The sequence below is a fragment of the Cantharellus anzutake genome, assembly GCF_015039405.1.
Source record: "Cantharellus anzutake strain C23 chromosome Unknown EI90scaffold_4, whole genome shotgun sequence".
NCBI classification, from domain to species: domain Eukaryota; kingdom Fungi; phylum Basidiomycota; class Agaricomycetes; order Cantharellales; family Hydnaceae; genus Cantharellus; species Cantharellus anzutake.
Window position 1 is genome coordinate 241,402 of NW_024066954.1, and position 17,807 is coordinate 259,208.

At 48.6% G+C, this 17,807-nt stretch overlaps 7 protein-coding genes across 7 annotated transcripts; 4 read left to right on the forward strand and 3 right to left on the reverse strand.

Annotated features, from left to right (window-relative positions):
• Nucleotides 1-68: 68 nt before the first annotated feature.
• Nucleotides 69-1,484, forward strand: EI90DRAFT_3143656 (Ribokinase-like protein; the record flags this gene model as incomplete). Its single annotated transcript, XM_039065042.1, has 8 exons — nt 69-179; nt 233-254; nt 304-325; nt 379-543; nt 602-776; nt 897-948; nt 1,020-1,241; nt 1,297-1,484. 8 exons carry the CDS (start codon nt 69-71, stop codon nt 1,482-1,484), a joined length of 957 nt encoding a protein of 318 aa, XP_038922143.1.
• Nucleotides 1,485-2,449: 965 nt separating this feature from the next.
• On the forward strand, nt 2,450-3,491 carry EI90DRAFT_1705632 (uncharacterized protein). Its single transcript, XM_039052043.1, has 4 exons — nt 2,450-2,716; nt 2,767-2,901; nt 2,963-3,041; nt 3,103-3,491. The coding sequence occupies exons 1-4, from the start codon at nt 2,548-2,550 to the stop codon at nt 3,269-3,271; spliced, it is 552 nt and encodes a 183-aa protein (XP_038922144.1). The 5' UTR covers nt 2,450-2,547; the 3' UTR covers nt 3,272-3,491.
• EI90DRAFT_3033041 (uncharacterized protein) lies at nt 3,312-4,955 on the forward strand. The gene is made up of 6 exons (XM_039058435.1): nt 3,312-3,679; nt 3,736-3,883; nt 3,935-4,017; nt 4,073-4,186; nt 4,239-4,388; nt 4,443-4,955. Exons 1-6 carry the CDS (start codon nt 3,377-3,379, stop codon nt 4,809-4,811), a joined length of 1,167 nt encoding a protein of 388 aa, XP_038922145.1. The 5' UTR covers nt 3,312-3,376; the 3' UTR covers nt 4,812-4,955.
• EI90DRAFT_2905635 (uncharacterized protein) lies at nt 4,813-6,368 on the reverse strand (the record flags this gene model as incomplete). The annotated part of the gene is made up of 9 exons (XM_039054213.1): nt 4,813-4,953; nt 5,009-5,164; nt 5,235-5,316; nt 5,346-5,498; nt 5,550-5,611; nt 5,671-5,814; nt 5,864-5,936; nt 5,987-6,071; nt 6,134-6,368. 9 exons carry the CDS (start codon nt 6,366-6,368, stop codon nt 4,813-4,815), a joined length of 1,131 nt encoding a protein of 376 aa, XP_038922146.1.
• A 353-nt stretch (nt 6,369-6,721) lies between these two features.
• EI90DRAFT_3278902 (uncharacterized protein) lies at nt 6,722-8,284 on the forward strand (the record flags this gene model as incomplete). The annotated part of the gene is made up of 9 exons (XM_039066640.1): nt 6,722-6,745; nt 6,805-6,876; nt 6,931-7,025; nt 7,091-7,133; nt 7,190-7,263; nt 7,319-7,477; nt 7,540-7,767; nt 7,825-7,844; nt 7,895-8,284. 9 exons carry the CDS (start codon nt 6,722-6,724, stop codon nt 8,095-8,097), a joined length of 918 nt encoding a protein of 305 aa, XP_038922147.1. The 3' UTR covers nt 8,098-8,284.
• Nucleotides 8,038-10,187, reverse strand: EI90DRAFT_1706442 (condensation domain-containing protein). Its single transcript, XM_039052044.1, has 4 exons — nt 9,383-10,187; nt 8,558-9,327; nt 8,426-8,506; nt 8,038-8,372 (listed from the first exon to the last, which is right to left on the reverse strand). Exons 1-4 carry the CDS (start codon nt 9,780-9,782, stop codon nt 8,226-8,228), a joined length of 1,398 nt encoding a protein of 465 aa, XP_038922148.1. The 5' UTR covers nt 9,783-10,187; the 3' UTR covers nt 8,038-8,225.
• EI90DRAFT_1704265 (uncharacterized protein) lies at nt 9,902-16,989 on the reverse strand. The gene is made up of 15 exons (XM_039052042.1): nt 16,462-16,989; nt 15,917-16,407; nt 15,657-15,783; nt 15,450-15,596; nt 15,245-15,370; nt 14,916-15,178; nt 14,804-14,856; nt 14,455-14,735; nt 13,246-14,383; nt 12,574-13,183; nt 12,215-12,520; nt 11,531-12,160; nt 10,716-11,477; nt 10,411-10,665; nt 9,902-10,360 (listed from the first exon to the last, which is right to left on the reverse strand). The coding sequence occupies exons 1-15, from the start codon at nt 16,817-16,819 to the stop codon at nt 10,031-10,033; spliced, it is 5,877 nt and encodes a 1,958-aa protein (XP_038922149.1). The 5' UTR covers nt 16,820-16,989; the 3' UTR covers nt 9,902-10,030.
• Nucleotides 16,990-17,807: the final 818 nt, after the last annotated feature.

The following is a 17,807-nucleotide window of genomic DNA, read 5'->3' on the forward strand; positions in this document are numbered from 1 at the left end:
CTCACTCGACACTGACCGGGGCAAGAAATCCACAACCATCTAGCTTAGCTCTGAATCACATCTTTGCGATGGAAGACTCTTACAAGGAGTTTGTAACACTTGGAATGTTTATCATCGACATCTTTCGATACGTCGACAATGAGGGCAATGATATAGATCAATCCCAAACCGATAACCAAGTGCGTCCAGTGGAATAAAATGAGTCGGAGTCCTGATAATGCTACGGACCAAGATTGGCGGCGGGGGCACTTATTGTTAGCTTTCCGGTTGCTTCCACTGATGCACTCTAAACTCATCTGATAGGCGTAGTCGGCGCAAGGATCTGGTTATCACATCTAACATCTGCATAAATTCAACGTGTTCAATGGTGTTCTGCAGGCTGCCGCCGCCCAAGATTGGCATGATAGTTGATAGAGGCCATGATTTCCCTTCCGATGTGCAACGAGAATTAGATAATTATGGTGAAGATATATGGTTATTTCGCGACAACCCCACGCGGAGAACTACGCTGGCGGCAAATATTTACTGCGGAAACCATCGACGGTACATTGCGTCCTCTATATCTAACCCCTTCATCTCAGCTGGGCACACGAACTTGAAGATTCGAGTATTTAACCCCAGGATTGCAGATTTCTCCAAACGACCTCACGTCTACAGGACTTCAGTTCCCTTCTTACCTACATTTCATATGTTCGCCTCAAAGAGCTTCCGAAATACTGAGGGAGATCGACGCAGTGCCATCGTGGTTCCCATTTATTATATACGAGCCAATACCTGTGAGTATTAAGCTATGATTGCTTCCCGCCACTCCTTCCTGAGTCACATGCATAGGATAGATGCATCCCTGAAGAACTCTCGGCACTAAAACTTGTGGTTGAACGTATTGATGTTCTCAGGTGAACGCCGAATCTTCGGCTTGTGAGCTGATATTTATCGGACGCATTACAAGTCCCAACGCAGAGGAAGCCCTCAGCATTCTGTCAATGCACCAACTGCCTCGACGGGAAACCATTGAACAGGCCGCACAAGCGCTTCTTGGTTTGGGGCAAAGGCGGTTATCGTCCGCAGTGGCGCATTAGGGGCGTATGTTATTCCTGAGCATGGCCAATCTGGGCATTGGGTAGAGGCATATTTTGGTGCCGAGGATGGCCAGCGCATCAACGACGTTACTGGGGCTGGTAACGCGTTTCTCGGTGGTCTCGCTGCCGGACTCTCTTTCTGCAATGGGGATCTTTTGGAAGGTGAGGGCCGAAGCTTCATTAATCACCTTCTATCAATAATGGCAGTTTTCTTTAGCCTCCTTCTATGCAACGGTGTCGGCAAGCTACACGATTGAACAGTACGGATTACCCCTCCTGACCTCTCGAACTTCATCCGATGGGTCGAAAATTGAGCTGTGGAATGGTGAGAATCCTTTCTCCCGCCTGAAGAATGTGAAAGATCGCTTCCTGTCCACCTCCCATCATGCAAGTGTTCACGGTTGACACTTGAATGGAGCAATGAATATTTTGTCCTATTGTCACGTGGGGATATCAGACTTGCAACTTCAGTTTTCGCTAGATTAAGCATCTTTTGACTGACTTGACTATCGACGCTGAAAGGTTCTGAGGGAAGATGAAAGCTTACGATGAGAATGAAGCCGTCCAGACCATCATATCACTAGGAATCAGCCACAGTGAGGCGGCGATACGAAGTAAGTCGTCTTTCTGACCTCCTGTACGTGGTGTCCACCCTACTCGTCATGGACAGATGCCCTTAGGCAGTATAATGGGGATTTGGACCGAGCTGCATCAGCACTTATGACGGAGTCTGAGGATGTGCGTGCCGCGTAGCTAGACCGAGTCGCAAACAACGACTCGCGTCAAACTCGACCGTTCTTATACTCGTGTACTGCCATATATCATAGGTCAACGATATGCCAGCTTTAGAACCACTCGTCTCGGATTCCAGTAAGTCCCAGACTAGCAAAAGTGTAGCGCCGCCACCTTCTAGTAAGAACATTCAAGTTAATGCAAGATTTAACCCACCGAAGTTCACGCAGCACATACATCCTAGTTGTCGTTGATCTTACTGGGGAGGACGAAGAGGATGAAGAACTGAAGAAGGCCCTGTCACTTTCCATGTCGATTCAATCGAACACAAGCATAAAGAGTGGGGAGTGCCGTCAAGCCAGGCGCAGACGGCGAAGTTCGGCCCTCAACTAGAGAGGACACGGACGGTTCTTGGGCTGTTGTGCCGAGCTCCTTAAATGACAACAAACGTCCTTCTCTAGATGATGCTGATCTACAACGTGCCATGGCAGCGTCCCTGCAAACTAGTTTCGGTGAGTGTGCTGATGTTACCGAACGGACCAGAATTACGAAGGAAAGGTCTGAGAGTCTCACCTAATGTGTTACCGGAGTAACCGAGCTTCGCTCTTCACTCGGCTTGATATTTAGTTGTCACGACATCAAGCTCGACATTCCCCTTTCGGACAATCCTTTGGTACCTCCAGTTGCGTTGATTCGAGGATCTGCCCGGTATTCTACGCATAATGCTCTTCCGCTAATGATACAAGCCCTGTACGTCATACCTCAAGTGAGGCGCAGTCTCCGTCAGTCAGGGAAGTGGGATCCCTCTTCTCTCAACATTATGCCGGACGGACTGCACGAGGGCCCCATGGGACTGCTAAACGACGGTAAATTATGGGGTGACTCGGCACTTCAATCTTTCTACAGTACGAGGGCATCATCTTGAATGGATTACATGCGCTTGACTGGACCCAAGACTTCAGAGAAATTCAGCAATTGTTTTGTGCTCTTGACTACACTCAACAGGCGCATCTTGATATCACCCACTTCCTGCACATATTCGGTGCAGAAGAATCTTCCCATCCTAAACCACCTGGTACTCAAAGTCTAGGTGACAATGCTCTTCACTGGGTCGATGTTCTTCTCGGACTAATGTCCTGTTCCGTTCCTAGAACTCTTCACCCCAATGAGCCAGGTGATTGACAATGCTCTGGAGTTGTGGTGCGCCGCTCAAAACATTCCGTATGATCGGTACGCATGACTCTTGATGCTCTTAATTTCCGGGGATCCACACCAACCTATTGGCACATAGTTTATTCACCTTAAACCTTGAATCACGATCCACATCTCCCCTGACATCGTCATCTCACTCCTACTTGTCCCTCACAGTTCGCCAGCCAGACCTGAATTCCGTCTATGCATGTTTGGATCAATACTTCTTCGGCTTGAGTTCTGGTGACGGTAAGCAATCAAACCCTTAATTAAATTCTTCCTTGAACCCCGATTTTCGAGGCCAAGTCTCCGGCAGTAAGTCTTCTGGAAGGGGGTTCATAAGTCCCAAATGGTCCCCTCCTCCAGTGCTTGTCATGCGACTTCATCACGATCCCCGCGAGCACAAAGATGTCAACCTTGCGCATGGCAGTGCACCTACTGTTAAGACACCATTCACTACGACAGAAATGACACTGTCTGCCGCATCGGAAAAATTGAAGAACGTGAACTCCTCAACAGCTCCCAAAATTCCTTTCTCCTTCCCTACATTGTTGCAATTAGATCGGTACTTAGAAGAAAATAGTGCAAAGACAATGGCTTCTGTCAATCAAATGAAGGAACTCAAAATGGCAGGCGAAGATCTCAGGGAACAGCTGCGGACTTTGGAAACTCGAAACGTGAGTGTTATCTCCATGGAAGATCCACCGCGATGCATCTGCCCAATTACGTAAAGGGAAAGGAAACGCTTCCTCCACTCCGGAACACCTTGCGCTACATTCAGGAGGTGGCGTCGGCGGATACACCAGAACGAAAGGAGGCTCATCAGGTGGCAGCTAGGAAACTTAGCACACTTATTGCCAAGATCGAACGGCATATCAACTGTGTGTCTTGTGTTGCGGGACTCAGGTTATAATTCGCTTACTAGGCTTCAGCTACCAAATCTAAAATCGGGGTCAATTCTGCAGAGTACGAAGCACTGGCAATCAGCTTTGCTTCAGAACCTGCCAGACACCCAGTACGTCATACTGCCTGCCACCATTTTCGACATAACTAATCATCTCCATCCACAGTATAAGTTAAGAGCTGTCTTGATGCATGATGGTCTCTACGGACCCAAGAACATGTACGCTTACCTATTCACTAATGGTAACTGGTACAAGAGTGTCTGGGACGAAGTAACTATGGTGCGTGCCCGAACGTCATGCCCTGCTACCAGAGCTGATGTATAGCCGTAAGGTCACGGAAGACACTGTCATCGGAGACAAGGCGGGGCTCTATCTCAACTCAGGGCCATATATGCTCATCTACAGTAGAGATGACCCAGTGCCTGCACCGTTTCCCGACTCTGAGGGACCAGTTGCGCCATATTGGTCCGACCATCATCTGGTGGGTTGCAGGCAACTTCCGGTTGGTCCATAGGGATTTTACCAGCCTCTGCAGAGAACTGTGAAGGATGATAATGCCGCGCTCAGATCACGATTATATGGGCGGAATCAGAACGTTTGGTGGGACGTGCCGAGAATGCCAGAAGAAGAGTTTTGGGCTAGCGGAGACCTGGAAGGAATTGATAGTCTGTCCTCATGGACACCAGAACTCACAACGGAGAGTGCGAATGCGGAGGAAAAACCGGCTATTTTCAATACGAAGCACTTGTCATCGTGGGACCAAGCCCCCGATATTGCGGTATCGCAGCGTGGAGATGTGAGCAGCGCAATGGTCACTCGGGACAACACTCCAGCACCATCACCCCAGGTTTCAGACACCGAAATGGATGATATGACCAATCAGATAAACGACCACCCCAATTAATTCAGTCATTGGTGTAATCTACAGCTCCATCAAGTAGCCCTGAATCCACAACGATCGTGCAAGGAGGGGGGAACCCTAGATTCTCGGCCTTCTGAAGGGCCAGAAGTTGTCGCGAATGCAATATATATCCTTTCACATAGCCCTATCAACAAGGATTGAGCAGAGCCAAGTCGGTGCAGGCACTCAGTTGTTCATACCTGGTCTAGAAGGCTGCAGCATAAACTCTCTGCATCGTTCAATGTATATGACACGTCGTGCGATGAAAATTGAAGAGCCGATTGGATGGCAAGAAGTTGAAGGGTTGGCGGTGGCCCCTTGCTGCCAGCAACAAACGCGGATGGGTTTTGTTCTCGCTGAAAAAGAGCCCTGTATAAAAACTATCAGGAAAATACCACTCAGACTGGAGATGGGGGTTGTATACACTCGACGAATCAGGCTGCGCCAAACAAGAACTTCTCCCTTCTCACGGAGCAGCATCCAGACACCACGTCTGGCAAACCATTTCCTGACCCGAGGATCAGCACCCACGCCCACCCCGAGCGCAAGATGGAATGTGTGAATGTGCCCCTTTTGATGGAGTCTATCAATGGCCCATATCGTGATGTCAATCCAAAGTGCTCCAGCAATGAAGTTGAAGGAAATATTCCGATAGGAATTGCAGTGGCGACAAGGTAGGTGAAAATTATTCTGGTCTCAGACATCATATTCTCGCATGATAATAGAGGTCACAGAACTCACTGTTTGTTCTTGAAGGAGTTATTAGTGCACATGGTAAACGCTTTAGAGAGTTCCTCGTACGCCTGCATTCAAATTCGAATGATTAGGAGCCCCATATAATTGTTGAATTAAACGAGCCTACCTGTCGTACTCTCTGTTGAGTTAAATATATCCTCCCATGCCAAAAGTGGAACATTGTCTGGTCAGCCATCGGGAACGCTTCGATCCGCTGCAACTGCTTCTCCAGATTTTTTAAAATGGTATCACAAAGCCTAACGTTATCCAGCTTGGGAAACCTCTGAGTTTGTATCTAACCACTAGGCATCGTCACTTACTTCATAATAAAGCTTGAACAAAATATTCGCCAGGAAGAATGTGATGTCCCGTTTATCTGGGGTATCAGTCCCTCTGGCCCTTGCTGAGCCTCGAAACCAGTCATAAAGCTCGCTAGAACGCACCTATCTGCAGCCGCAAGGCCGAATACGGGAATCATCACACGGGTGGCAGCTTCGGCACATTTGTTTCGATTTACCCTTCCAATACCTGAAGCTTGATCAGCCTACATCGTTGTAACGTCTCAAAAAACTCATTTATGCCCAGGAGACAACGGCTTACGACATTAGCCTGGCGAACAAGCTGGTCAGTTAGTTTGCGGATCGAAGACACAAACCACCCCGAGAGTTTCTGTTGAAAGATTCTGCCTGCAGTGCTAATTCTACAGTTGGGTGGAAGAAGGAAGACACAATTTCTCCGACTCACCTGTAGACGCTCAATAGATTGTAGTAGTTTTTCAATTCTTTGCTCCCAGCGGGCCTTTCTGTGGCATCTTCCCCCTCCCATTCTTCTGAATCGAAAGCAGCTACGTAGTCAAATAAGCCCACGAAAAGGTCCACAATCGACTTGTCCTCTCTCCCAGGGAAGTACCGCACCACCAGGGCACGAAAGTCAACTTGACCCTGGACAAGTTCAGGTGGTAAGTAGGACATAGCAGTGGGCTGGCTTACAATGACTAGATCATCTTGGAGTTGATAAAACCCATCCTCCTTCGAACCCAGGATCAGAGCCTCGGCAAATCCTTCTCCATCTGCGTTGCCATGCGCAGCAGCTGCATGAGCCAAAATAAGCGCTGCAGGAGATTCCATCGTATCATGTGCTGATGTCACGCCTCGACACTTCACTTTGACAACCACGAGATGGGTACAACCATCTGTCCATCAGTAAGAAGCATATCTGCGGAACCTGGGCTCTATTCACATCTTTGAATGTCTCGTGGCAGACCCATGACCCCTTAGCTCTTGTACTTACCGTTGGTGTGACTATTGGGATCATCGTGTCCTACCTGCCACAAGTTAGTTCGTCCGTCGGTGCTCAATTCCGGTCCAGAGTCAACTATTACTCCTAGCATTTTCGAATAGTGACGAAACGCTCATCAGAGGGCCTGAGTCCATGGTTTCTGCTTCTTGGGAGCACATCCTGTGCGGCAGGCATGCTGAACGTGTCGGTGTGACTTTTCTTGATAATGCAAACGCGCGTGCACCGGCATTCCTTAAATGAACCTATAGTGTTGCGCTTCAGTGGCCTGTAATTAAGTGCTGTCATCAGGTGGTATGTAGCCTTGACTTGACCCGGAGATCATATAATGTCCTGATCTGGGACACTAGAGCGCGGGCTTGTGCCTAGAGAATCTTGGAGGCGTCTTCCAGGTAGTTATCCAATGGTGTCTCTTCACAACCACGTAAGCGGGATTCATGACGACACAATCTTCTCGTTTTCAAACGCAATCTTCCCAGGCTGGTCTTGTTTTTGGTCTTTTATCCTCCTCATCTCAAGTACGCTGAAATCCAACCCGAAAGCGAACCTTTCCTGGGTCAGAGCACCAAGCCTTATCGTTCCACGACTGCGGAATGGAAACTTGCAGTCACCCTCTTCTGCATTGTTGCGTTCCACGTGTGAGCCACCCCCCTCTCTCCTGTCCTGGCACTGGTGCAGTCCTAACAAGAGAGATTGACAGCACTCTGTGCGCCGTTGTAACGGCGTTGCTTGTTAAGAACTCAGAATCTTCAACCTTCATGATCTGGACCACTTTTCTTGGACTCTCATCAGCACTATGTTCCGCATTCCAGTTCATCCCTCAGATTTACAAGACGTGGCGCTTGAAGCTTGTGGGGAGTCTCAGCATTGTGACGATGTGCATTCAAAGTCCGGGAGCTGCAGTGATGTGCTTGAGTATTGCCATAAGGTATGAATTACATAACGATATCCTTGGCGCTTTTCGTGGTTCTGACGATCGTTCAAGGCCAGGAACCAACTGGACAAGTTGAGTCCAGTTTCTTGTCAAACACATTAGGGCTGACCCTGCCTGTTAGGTTGGCTGACATACGCAGCTGCAGGATGTCTCCAATCGATCCTTTTGACTATGTGTCTCATCTGGAAGCAACGCCAAGCGCGCCTAGGTATCGACGATTTTGGTCGCCCTCCCTCACTGGATGAAGATTTAACCCCTGTCGGCACTGCACCCAATGATCATGATACTGAGGATGAGCGTTCGCCACTTTTGGCAGGCTCATAGAAGGGTGGGATTGCGTGACGGCAAAGTTAGCAGTTGGTAGTGGGCTTTTCATTCTAAGGATTCGCACGGGGGTACTTCTATAATGTGATAGCTGATAATAATAATATTCTAGAAAGTCTAATGTCCTTTCATCGCAACGCACTGTCCAGCATTGTAGCCCAATCTGCAACAAAATCTTTAGCGTGGTCTTCGCCAACCAGGGTGTGCTCGCATTCGAACGATATCCCAATAGTGTCGTTGGCCGGATTGAGGAAAATGTCAACTAAAAGGTCGGGCTGATAGATCCTTCTTAGTGGATCGACTGGAGATCGGGCTGTTGCCTGCATACCTGGACAACTTCCGTGATGTCATATCGTGGACGGAGCAGAGATGATTCAATCTTCACCCTCGATGAGGGCGAGTACGGGAACTGCAAACCAGTGAATAAGTACATCAAGTACAAAAGGCAATGCAAGCAGACCTTGATAGCTTTGAAGGAGACATAAGAACCACTGGATGGAAAACTATACGATAATGGATGCTCGAGCCGATGTGGGGGTTTCAATAGGTTGACAAAGACGTTGCACAATCGTGGATGAGATGCATCCTGGGTCTCTGCGATCCACCTGACAACATCGACCCAGCGGCTCTGCTCGATAACGGAAGATCGTTGCTGAAGCTGCAACCGAAGGTTCTTGGCAGCTGCCGCCACCAAATTCTCCGAGTCCTTGTGGTATTCTACTCTAACCGGAAGGATATTGACAGTTGGGACTGCGAGATTAGGTATGTCCAATCCTGAAGGGGGTTCCGACTCCTCTAATCTTCCAGAGTGCCACAGACCAAATACAACGTCCCCATCTGCCGTTTCGGCGTTTCGGGACGTGGAATAACGTTGCTGAACTATACCCCAACTTGCGAGCAATAGCAGATGCAAAGGTAGCCCCAGTTCTTGCGCCCGACGCTCCTTCGATTCAAGGGAGTGTATTACATCTTCGAAAACGAAGCAGCGTAGCATGATTTGACCATTGTCATTTGATGATTCGTCGCATGAAGGTCGATTGAGGTGTGGAAACAATTTCCCGCTAACCCTATTTCGGAACAAGCCCTGCCAATACCTTCGCTGTATCTCCGAGCGAGTTTCAGACTGTTCGGAACGAAAGAGGAAACCAGATAAGTTGTTGCCAAACTGTGGGGATTGATCATTTAATATCATTCGGAAGTCATTCATAATCAGGCGCAGACTCCAGGCATCTAATTGAAATCCGATCACGTCAGCCCTATTTTGGTGGAAAGGAATGTAGCAAACCATATGCGAAATGATGCAAGTTGATAATAAAATAATCTTGGAGGGTTCCATGTACGTATGTTAGGCGGGTAGGGACTTTCGCGATAGAAGGCAATGAAATCATCGCATTCGATAATAGCTGCTTAAGCGCGGATAATTCATCAGCCGCATTTGCCTCTAGTGATTGCTCAAGCCATTCAGGATCCTGGTGCTTGTATGAAACAATGACGGGGTAGTAGGAAGTAGATCCTTTGACATGGGAGGGAACGAAAGTGGAGCGAAGAATGTGATGATGCTGGGCAAGAGTATTCCATGCGGATCGCACTTTGCCGGGGTTCATCTTCCCCTCAAATTCGAAGACAAAGGCATGATGGAAAAGCCTTCCTTCACTCCGCTGCCAGCTAGCTATTAGCCACTCCATACCCGCAGAAGCTGGCAAGATGCTATCAGCTTTCTGATAAATGTCAGGATCCACAAGAGGACGAAGATCACACGATTGACGAGGCTCACGCCCGTGGGTGTCGAATGTACCAGGATGAGACTTTAGGCGGAAACTAAGGTCACCGAATGCGGTACTCGATGCGACGTCAGATGAAGATATTCCAAGCCCAACCCTCTTTGCGGCGGAAGAGATTTGGATAGCAGAAATTGAATCAATTCCGATGGATACTAGATCGGTTTTCGCCAGAATACTCTCAGGGGTACGCTGGCGAATTTCGATACGACATCACGAAGTAGGAGCCGTTCCTCCGTCCACCACTCCTCAGGTTCCCCATCAGTGATGGGATGATCTGGAATTGCGTGTTCTGAACCTCGCTCATTGAAAGAGAAGGACAGAGGCAGAGCACTTTCATTGGGACGATTGACAATGTCGAAGATCGCGCCGCTGAATTCCTTGAGAGTCCTCTTCAAAGCATCAAGATCCATGACTTGCGAAGAGCACGAGGCGCTGATGTTGTAGCCTCGAAATAAAGGCGAGACTTCTACGTTTAGGGCATACTACTTGACGTCTAAACTGACGAGATTTCCGAAGAGGGGGCATGACGTACCTGGGTCTTCGACACCTCTCCGGCTTCTTTGTGGGCAAGCTCCAGGGGGCGGGTCCCCCTGTCATCCTCCTCTGTCACGTTAGGTTGGAAGAGGAACAGAGTATCGCATATGTTTGACACCCCAATTCGTTTTTGCACTGTGCGTAATGAGGCATGTTGCCAGGGGATAGCTGCTATATTAAACTGGTGGACGGTCCTAACCATATCTTTATTTGTTCTCCCCTTGTAGAACTTAACTCGCATAGGAACTGTATTCTGGAAAAAGATTAACTCAAGGACTGACCGACTGCTTCACATGCACTCACGAATAACGGTGCCACGACATCCATAGCTTTGGGCAGCGCTCTTCCCGATACTACTTGTCCAAACACCACATCCACATTTTGGTACCTGTTGGCCAATACTTTTGCCCATGCTAACTGCATAATGCTCTGAGATGAAATTTGATATCTTCGGCAAGTTCGATCGATGACTGCCGAGTCCAGGTCTAAAGTCAGGGAGGATCGCCATGCGTCTGAAGAAACTGATCTATCTCTCGAGATGTGAGGCGGATGGAATCCTTTCAAGCTGTCTGCCCAAAAATTAGCGCCATCTGTTTCTTGAACTAGGACATCGTCAATTATATCCTGCAGTTGAGGAGGGATTGCGGAAGTGCTTGCTCCCATAAGGTCCTGTCTCACAAAAGAAAAGAGCTTTGGGAGTGACACAGCATCATACAGCACATGATGAAGGACTACCACTAAATAGTTCTCTTCGTGTAGGACTGCGAGGCGAAGATGCAACGGGCTCCGAGAAAAGTCTATGGGATCCTTGAATGACAAAGAACGCGTGAGGTCCTCGACAAAGTTTGCACTGTCGCTATAGTGTTTGGTGGACCACCTCACATCAGCGTCTGTATGAATTACCTGAGCCCATCGGCCGGATACTGGCGCAAAATGAAACGAGGTTCGCAGGATGTCGAATCGGCGTATTGCACGTGTCCATGATTTGCGGACGGCGTCAATCTCACAGGAGTCCAGTCGGAATGTAAATCCGTGCACGTAGAGCTCTCCCTTGGAAGCCAATGTCTACGAAAATACTCAGTACCACCTCGGAAGTTCACTGAGGAAATTTGGAGTACCTGTGACAACATTCCAGCCTGCAAAGAAGTAGCAGGTATAATTAGAGTCTCATCTTCTGGAGAAAGTTTGAGGTCTTGATCTTTGAGCGCATTTTCGAGTTCCTGTCGGATACGGCGGATCTCCGCAAAAGATTCAAGTGACGGTTCATGGCTGCGCTTGGCGAGTGACTGGCGTTGGAGGAGCTTCCGTATGGAATCAGCTTGAACGATGTCGACTGCGCTTACGTCAATTCCATCCTCGCTGAGCATGCGTGACAGTGCAACGGAGCGCAAAGAATCCAAACCGATCGAAATCAAGGAAGTCGTCGGTCTAACAATCTTTTTCTGTACCCTCAGCAGTTGGCAGACATGCCCAGCAACAGTTTCCTCCAACTCTGCGCTAGGGATCGCGTGCTCTGCTGACGATCCCTCCGGTTCGGATGCTGGAGTAGGCGCAAGGCTCCCATGGCCAGAAGGCACGAGCTCCACGATCCCAGGAGGAGGACTCGATATCAAATCCTCAACTGTCTTCTCCAAGGCTTGTAAGAAGGTTCGCACGCCCTCCAAACTTAGCTCTGGCTCCGTAAAGGCGGCTCGAATATCAAGCGTGTCAGCGTCTGCATCTACCAATATCTCGATGGAGAGTATAAACTAACAAAAACCTGTGTCAGTCTCCACTTCTCGAAAGGCTCCTGCTATACCTACCTCCGCCAGGGGATGTTCAGTATTGATGTGTTGAAACGCGTCACTGCACACCGGTTCGCTCCTGAACTTGAACCTGCACGAGAAGAGTGAATCTATGGGTAACGATGAACCACCGATCCATCTTCTAATTCTCCCGACAGACATGTGTTCATATGATGTGGTTTCAGATATAAACCTTTGCACGTTCCGAAGTAGCTGCGTTGTATCTGTAACCCCAAAATCTACCAGGGTCGGTACCACACACACAAGAGGACAAATCGCGAAGTTAATATTGTCGACAGCTAAAGATCTTCCAGATCGAACAACCTTAAACCAATCATCAGAATAGCTCTAGTGAAAGTTTGAATTAGAATGCTTACACCAAACAGCGATTGGTCCTCCCCAAGGTGAAAAGTATTGCGATGAACTATCCCATACGCTGCAGTGCAGAGGGCCTGGAAGGAAATCCCGAGGGAGCGACAACGCTGAGTAATATTACTGTAAGACAAATCGGATAACAAGTGTTCTCTCATCGGAGGTTTCGGCGGGCTAAGATGTCGTGCATGATAATGGGCCTTGATACTGTCTAGTTGAGACGTCCAGAATCTCCGCGCCCCATCCGAGTCTAAAAAAGGTAACTCTTCAAGAACTGACTGAAGGGTTGGAGAAGGATGCTCGACTTGAAGTCCTTCATAATGGCATGCAAGGTTACGAAGCATCACAGGGATCGAGATACCATCGTACGCCACATGATTAATAGAGAGGACCATATATTTGGCTTCCTCGGAGGTATACAGGTTGACGCGGAACAGTGGGACCGTCACGTCGTCCGTAATATCTTCCGCAATTTTCTGAGCAGCGTTGACGCGGAACCACTCGATGAACTCGTCAACAGTCATAGAAGAAACCTCATGTTCGCTGAAGGGTAGAGTAGCTGCTTGCGGCGTAAGAACGACTTGCAACAATGTATCCCCAACAACAAAGCAAGACCTTGTATAACCAAAAAATCGTCAATATGTATGCATTTTCCCCGAAGGACACCTGTCTCTCACCTCAATATCTGGGTCTGCTCCACTAAACGTTTCCACGCGTCCTCCACGCGTCTTATATCGATAACGTCACTGCAACGATAGCTAAAATGCTGAACATAGTGTCCGGGCTGCTGTAGTGTCCGAAACAAGACGCCTTCCTGAACAGGTAAAGGAGGCAAAACACATTCAATATCCCCTGGATTGAAGATCCCTTCTGCACTTGCTCTCCATTTCTCATCGAAAGCGGTAATCAATGATTCTTTTTCGCCTTCCGGCTCATTCGAATAAGGGTTGGGTTGTGGGTTGGCGGCGCTGGGAGACTTCGACGGTGCTCGCCGGGTCTCGTCGATAGCAGAAACGAGCTGACGTAGATCAGAAAAGGACATGAGTTCGGCTACACGGATAGGTTTGCACCCAGGTGGAAGTAGCTTCTTCTTTATGAGTCGAGAAAGTGCTCCGAACCCAAAAGAATCAAGACCCGCTTCGAAGAGATTGGATTTCAATGTTACACTCTGGGCAGGCAAAATCTCTCTCAATATGTTAGAAAGATCTCCGTATGTTTGGCTCTTGAAACGCTCTTCGGCATCCTCATCTCCATCTCCTTCATCCCCATTCGTACCATCGGAAATGATGCGCATACCCTCCTCCCCGCGCTGGAACCTCAGCAAAGTAGAGACGTCCGTCGATGAGAAAAGAGAACGTAGGAGTTTCCCATCGGTCTTGCCACTGGGATTAAGGGGAATATACGCAATAGGGATGATATGAGAAGGGCGCATATAACTAGCGAGCTCTTTTGACGACGCCTCTTTGATTTTCGCCATGATTTCCAGAGGAAATGAAGAAGACGATACAACAGAGTCTTGTGAAAGTGGAAGAACGTCAGGAAGAACTCCACTCTTCCTCCGCTGCATCTGACGCTTCTTATCGCCACCACGAGCAATGAAGGTGACAAGTTGCTCATTGCCACCCCCTCCAAAACCAAGGTGGGTAGCGATGATAGTAACAGTGACGTAACCCATCCTAGGATCATCAGAGGCGGCTGCGGCTGCTTCTCTGAGAACATTAGAAATTCCTTCGGCTTCGATGCGTACACCACGAAGCTTGATCTGAGAATCAACACGACCAAGGATCTCCAATGCGCCGTCAGGCATCATACGAACTGAGACCACCGGGGACAGAAATTAGCACCACTATCGCTCCTTGTCAAGAAACACGGATTTATAGACATACCAAGATCTCCAGTCCGATAAGCCATGGCACCCTTTTCTGGCCACTCAATAAATGCCTTCCTCGTCGCTTCCTTGTTATTATGATACCCGACGCCGACCAATGGTCCAGCCAGCACCAATTCCCCCGGTACACCTCTTGGAACCACCATAAATGGACTCTCAGAACCCGAAGATGGATGGACGACGAAGGTTCTACAAGACTTCATCGGCCACCCAAGATTCTCTTTGCGATCATTTTTGTGCACACGACGAAGGGTGCACCCAATCGTCGCCTCAGTTGGTCTATGCGCAACCGAAACCGAACATGCATCAGTACTGAAGTCCCATAACCGAAGAGAAAGGGACTATACCCGTAAGCATTTGCCAAAATCAAACTGGGATGATCCGACCATCTCTCCATCAACTAAATCCGCCCGCTTTGCCATCAGCAATACAAATTCATGGCACCGTATTCCCACTCACCGAATCGCTAATCTTCTCCCCTCCACTCGCAAGGTACTTCAGCCCAACCTTCTTCCCTTCCTCCGCTCCTCCCCGTGAGTTACCAGCTTGAAACGTAGCCTCGATCATACTGGGTACCATACCCAAATGCGTCACACCCAATCTCCAGATATTCCTCCTAAGATCACTCAACAATTCAAACCTCGCGGAAGGCGCAGAAACGAGCCGGATACCAAGGGCCCATGAAATGACGATTTCGGAAATGTGTACATCAAATGCAATAGCTAGATACGAATTTTTAATTGTCGGGAGATAACGAAAGAGAGGTAAGGGAAAACAATAATACGCACACGCCATCGCGAGTCTTTTGTCCGTTTCCGGGTTAGTAATGGGACGGGGAAGATCAGCCAAGCCCGTGATCGCATGGTAAACACCCCGATATGTCAACAAACAGCCCTTAGGCTTCCCGGTCGTGCCTTCCGTGCATTCATACAAAAAAGTGAGGCGGAGAAATAAAGAGGATAGGGGATAGACGGGTGTATCCAATGCACTTACCAGAAGTGTACAGAAGGTACGAGACATCATCCAAACCTGATTCTTCGACGTCCATCTCTTCAACGCTTCCCCAGCGAAGGCTTAATTCGAAAACAGGCTCGCATCGCTCCAAGTCGTATTCATCCTCTAATATGGAAACTATGGGAGCTATAACCATGAAGGTTAGAACCATTGTATACACAACGAGTTACCCACATAATATCTCACCTTCATCCTCATCCTCAAACTCGGAAAGTAGAGCCTCCCTCTCCTCAGGAGTATGAACGAAAACCAACTTCGAGCCACTGTCCTTCACAATGTACCTCTTCCTCTCGACGGGTAACGTTGGATCAATCTAGAACCAATTCACTTAATCAGTCACTGTATGTCCCAGCTAATGATGGTCCAATGGACCATCGAGGACATGATGGAGACGATGTCCCAGAGGGAGGGGGGCAACGCTGGTAAATAGAGGATAAACAACTCACGGAGCAATAAATCCCACCAGCTTTCCAGATCGCAGCCATGATCACATAAAACGCCGCATCCCTTTCCATACACACACAGATCTTCTCTCTCTTCACCTTTACATTCCCCCTTTCTCCTTGCTTCTCCTTACTCTTCGAAATCGAGCCTGACAATAACCACTTCGCAACAGCATTTGCCCTCCGATTCAACTCCCCATACGTCAACATAACACTCGGTTTTAAGCTCCCCTGTTCCTCATGTTCACCATCGTCTTCCTCGTGAGCGCGAAGATCATCAGCCGTGTAGATTTCATGCGCTACACGATCAGGATGATCGTGCGCCATTAAGGTAAGCCATTTGAGAGGGTGCTGAGCTCTTGCAAGTTCAGCTTCGTATAAGGGATGGGTGTAGGATGAAAGTAAAGAGAGGGAGTCTTCGGAGGATTCCGTCCCGGCGGCTTCGGAAACCGATGATGCAACAGATATCGATGACTTGTCTAATTCAATCATCCCTTCGAAGCGAATATCATGATAGAGTAGAAGAGAGTACACGAAGTCAAACTTACCATCTAAACTTTCCATGCTCTCACTTTCTGCCTCATTGGGAGAATCGAAAGCCCCAGACAAAGATTCACTTACAAACTCAATAGTACACTCCCCTTCTGGATTCTTCAGTATCGCCTCGAGTAAATGTTTGGCTTGATGCGCGAATGTTCTGAGCATCAACATGGACATTAGGTTCGGATGGACGGAAAAGTGAAGAATGAGACTGCTGAAATTAGTGCCTGCAGCCGAGCTTTCATCGGGGGGTTCGTTAGGGTTGACGATGGGAAGGAAAGTGGCACCAAGTATAAATGTTTCTAGCTCTAGTATTGGACCCAGTGGTGCGATACCCCTCATCCACCTTCCCCTCATGCTCTTCATTCGTGCACCATTGCAGGACTTGGCCAGCCCATGTTCAGAAATAGTCGGCGGGTCAGCCCAACCCCAGGAGAAGATAACAGGGAAGGGAAACTGTTTCGAATCATGATCAAGACCGATGCGTTCCCGAATGTTGGCTAGGCTTGCGGGGTCCAGGACTCCATTCTCGCGTTTTCTTGGCGCCAGCTCCGCTTGTGGCTCCGATGTGTAATCAGGGTCATTCCCCAATTTGGAAGGTGAGCCATCAGAATCACTGTTTGCGTTGGTGTTAACATAGTTTCTCTGGGACGTGTCTGCCGCGGCAGATTTAAGATCGTTGATGAGTGTAAGCCAAGTAAAGGATTCTATATGTTGCTGCTCTGATATGGATATATTATCGGCCCCAGTCCGCAATGGCGAGGGGGGACAGAGTTTCGAGCTACTTGAAATCTGAAGAATTTAAGAAAACGAGTGGCCTCGTCGAGATCTTCAGTAGAGGCAGCCGCTGCACTCGTGGGCGCTCGAGTATCATCCTTTACCTCACCAAAGAGGAAGTCTTGCGTCTCGAGGTAAAGCAGAATAAGACGTCCAAACGCAGCCTTGATGAAAAACTGAATGTCTGGATGACTAATGTTGATGCGTTCCGCAGGCAGGTTCACGGGCAGATGGCAACTGAGGCGTGGGCCTTCAACTTGCTTTCGAGACGAAGAGAGGATGGGCAATGGCTGATAGCGATAATTGGCGAGCGAGTCACCAGGTCTTTCCCCTGACATGGACGAATGGAAACGCGTGGTCGAATTGATGTTGAGAGTTAGAGAGACAAGATTACAGTAATGGACTAGTTCCTATTGGATGACCCTCAAAATCAAAATCAAGCATAGGAAATCGATGGACGCTTCGATCTTATCTAATCCCCTGATTACGTAAAGAAAGTCAGGTCGAGCACAGCGAATCGATAAGGGAAGCGGGCTTTCGCTCCTAGCGCGCAGCCGATATATAAGACCTGAAGTTC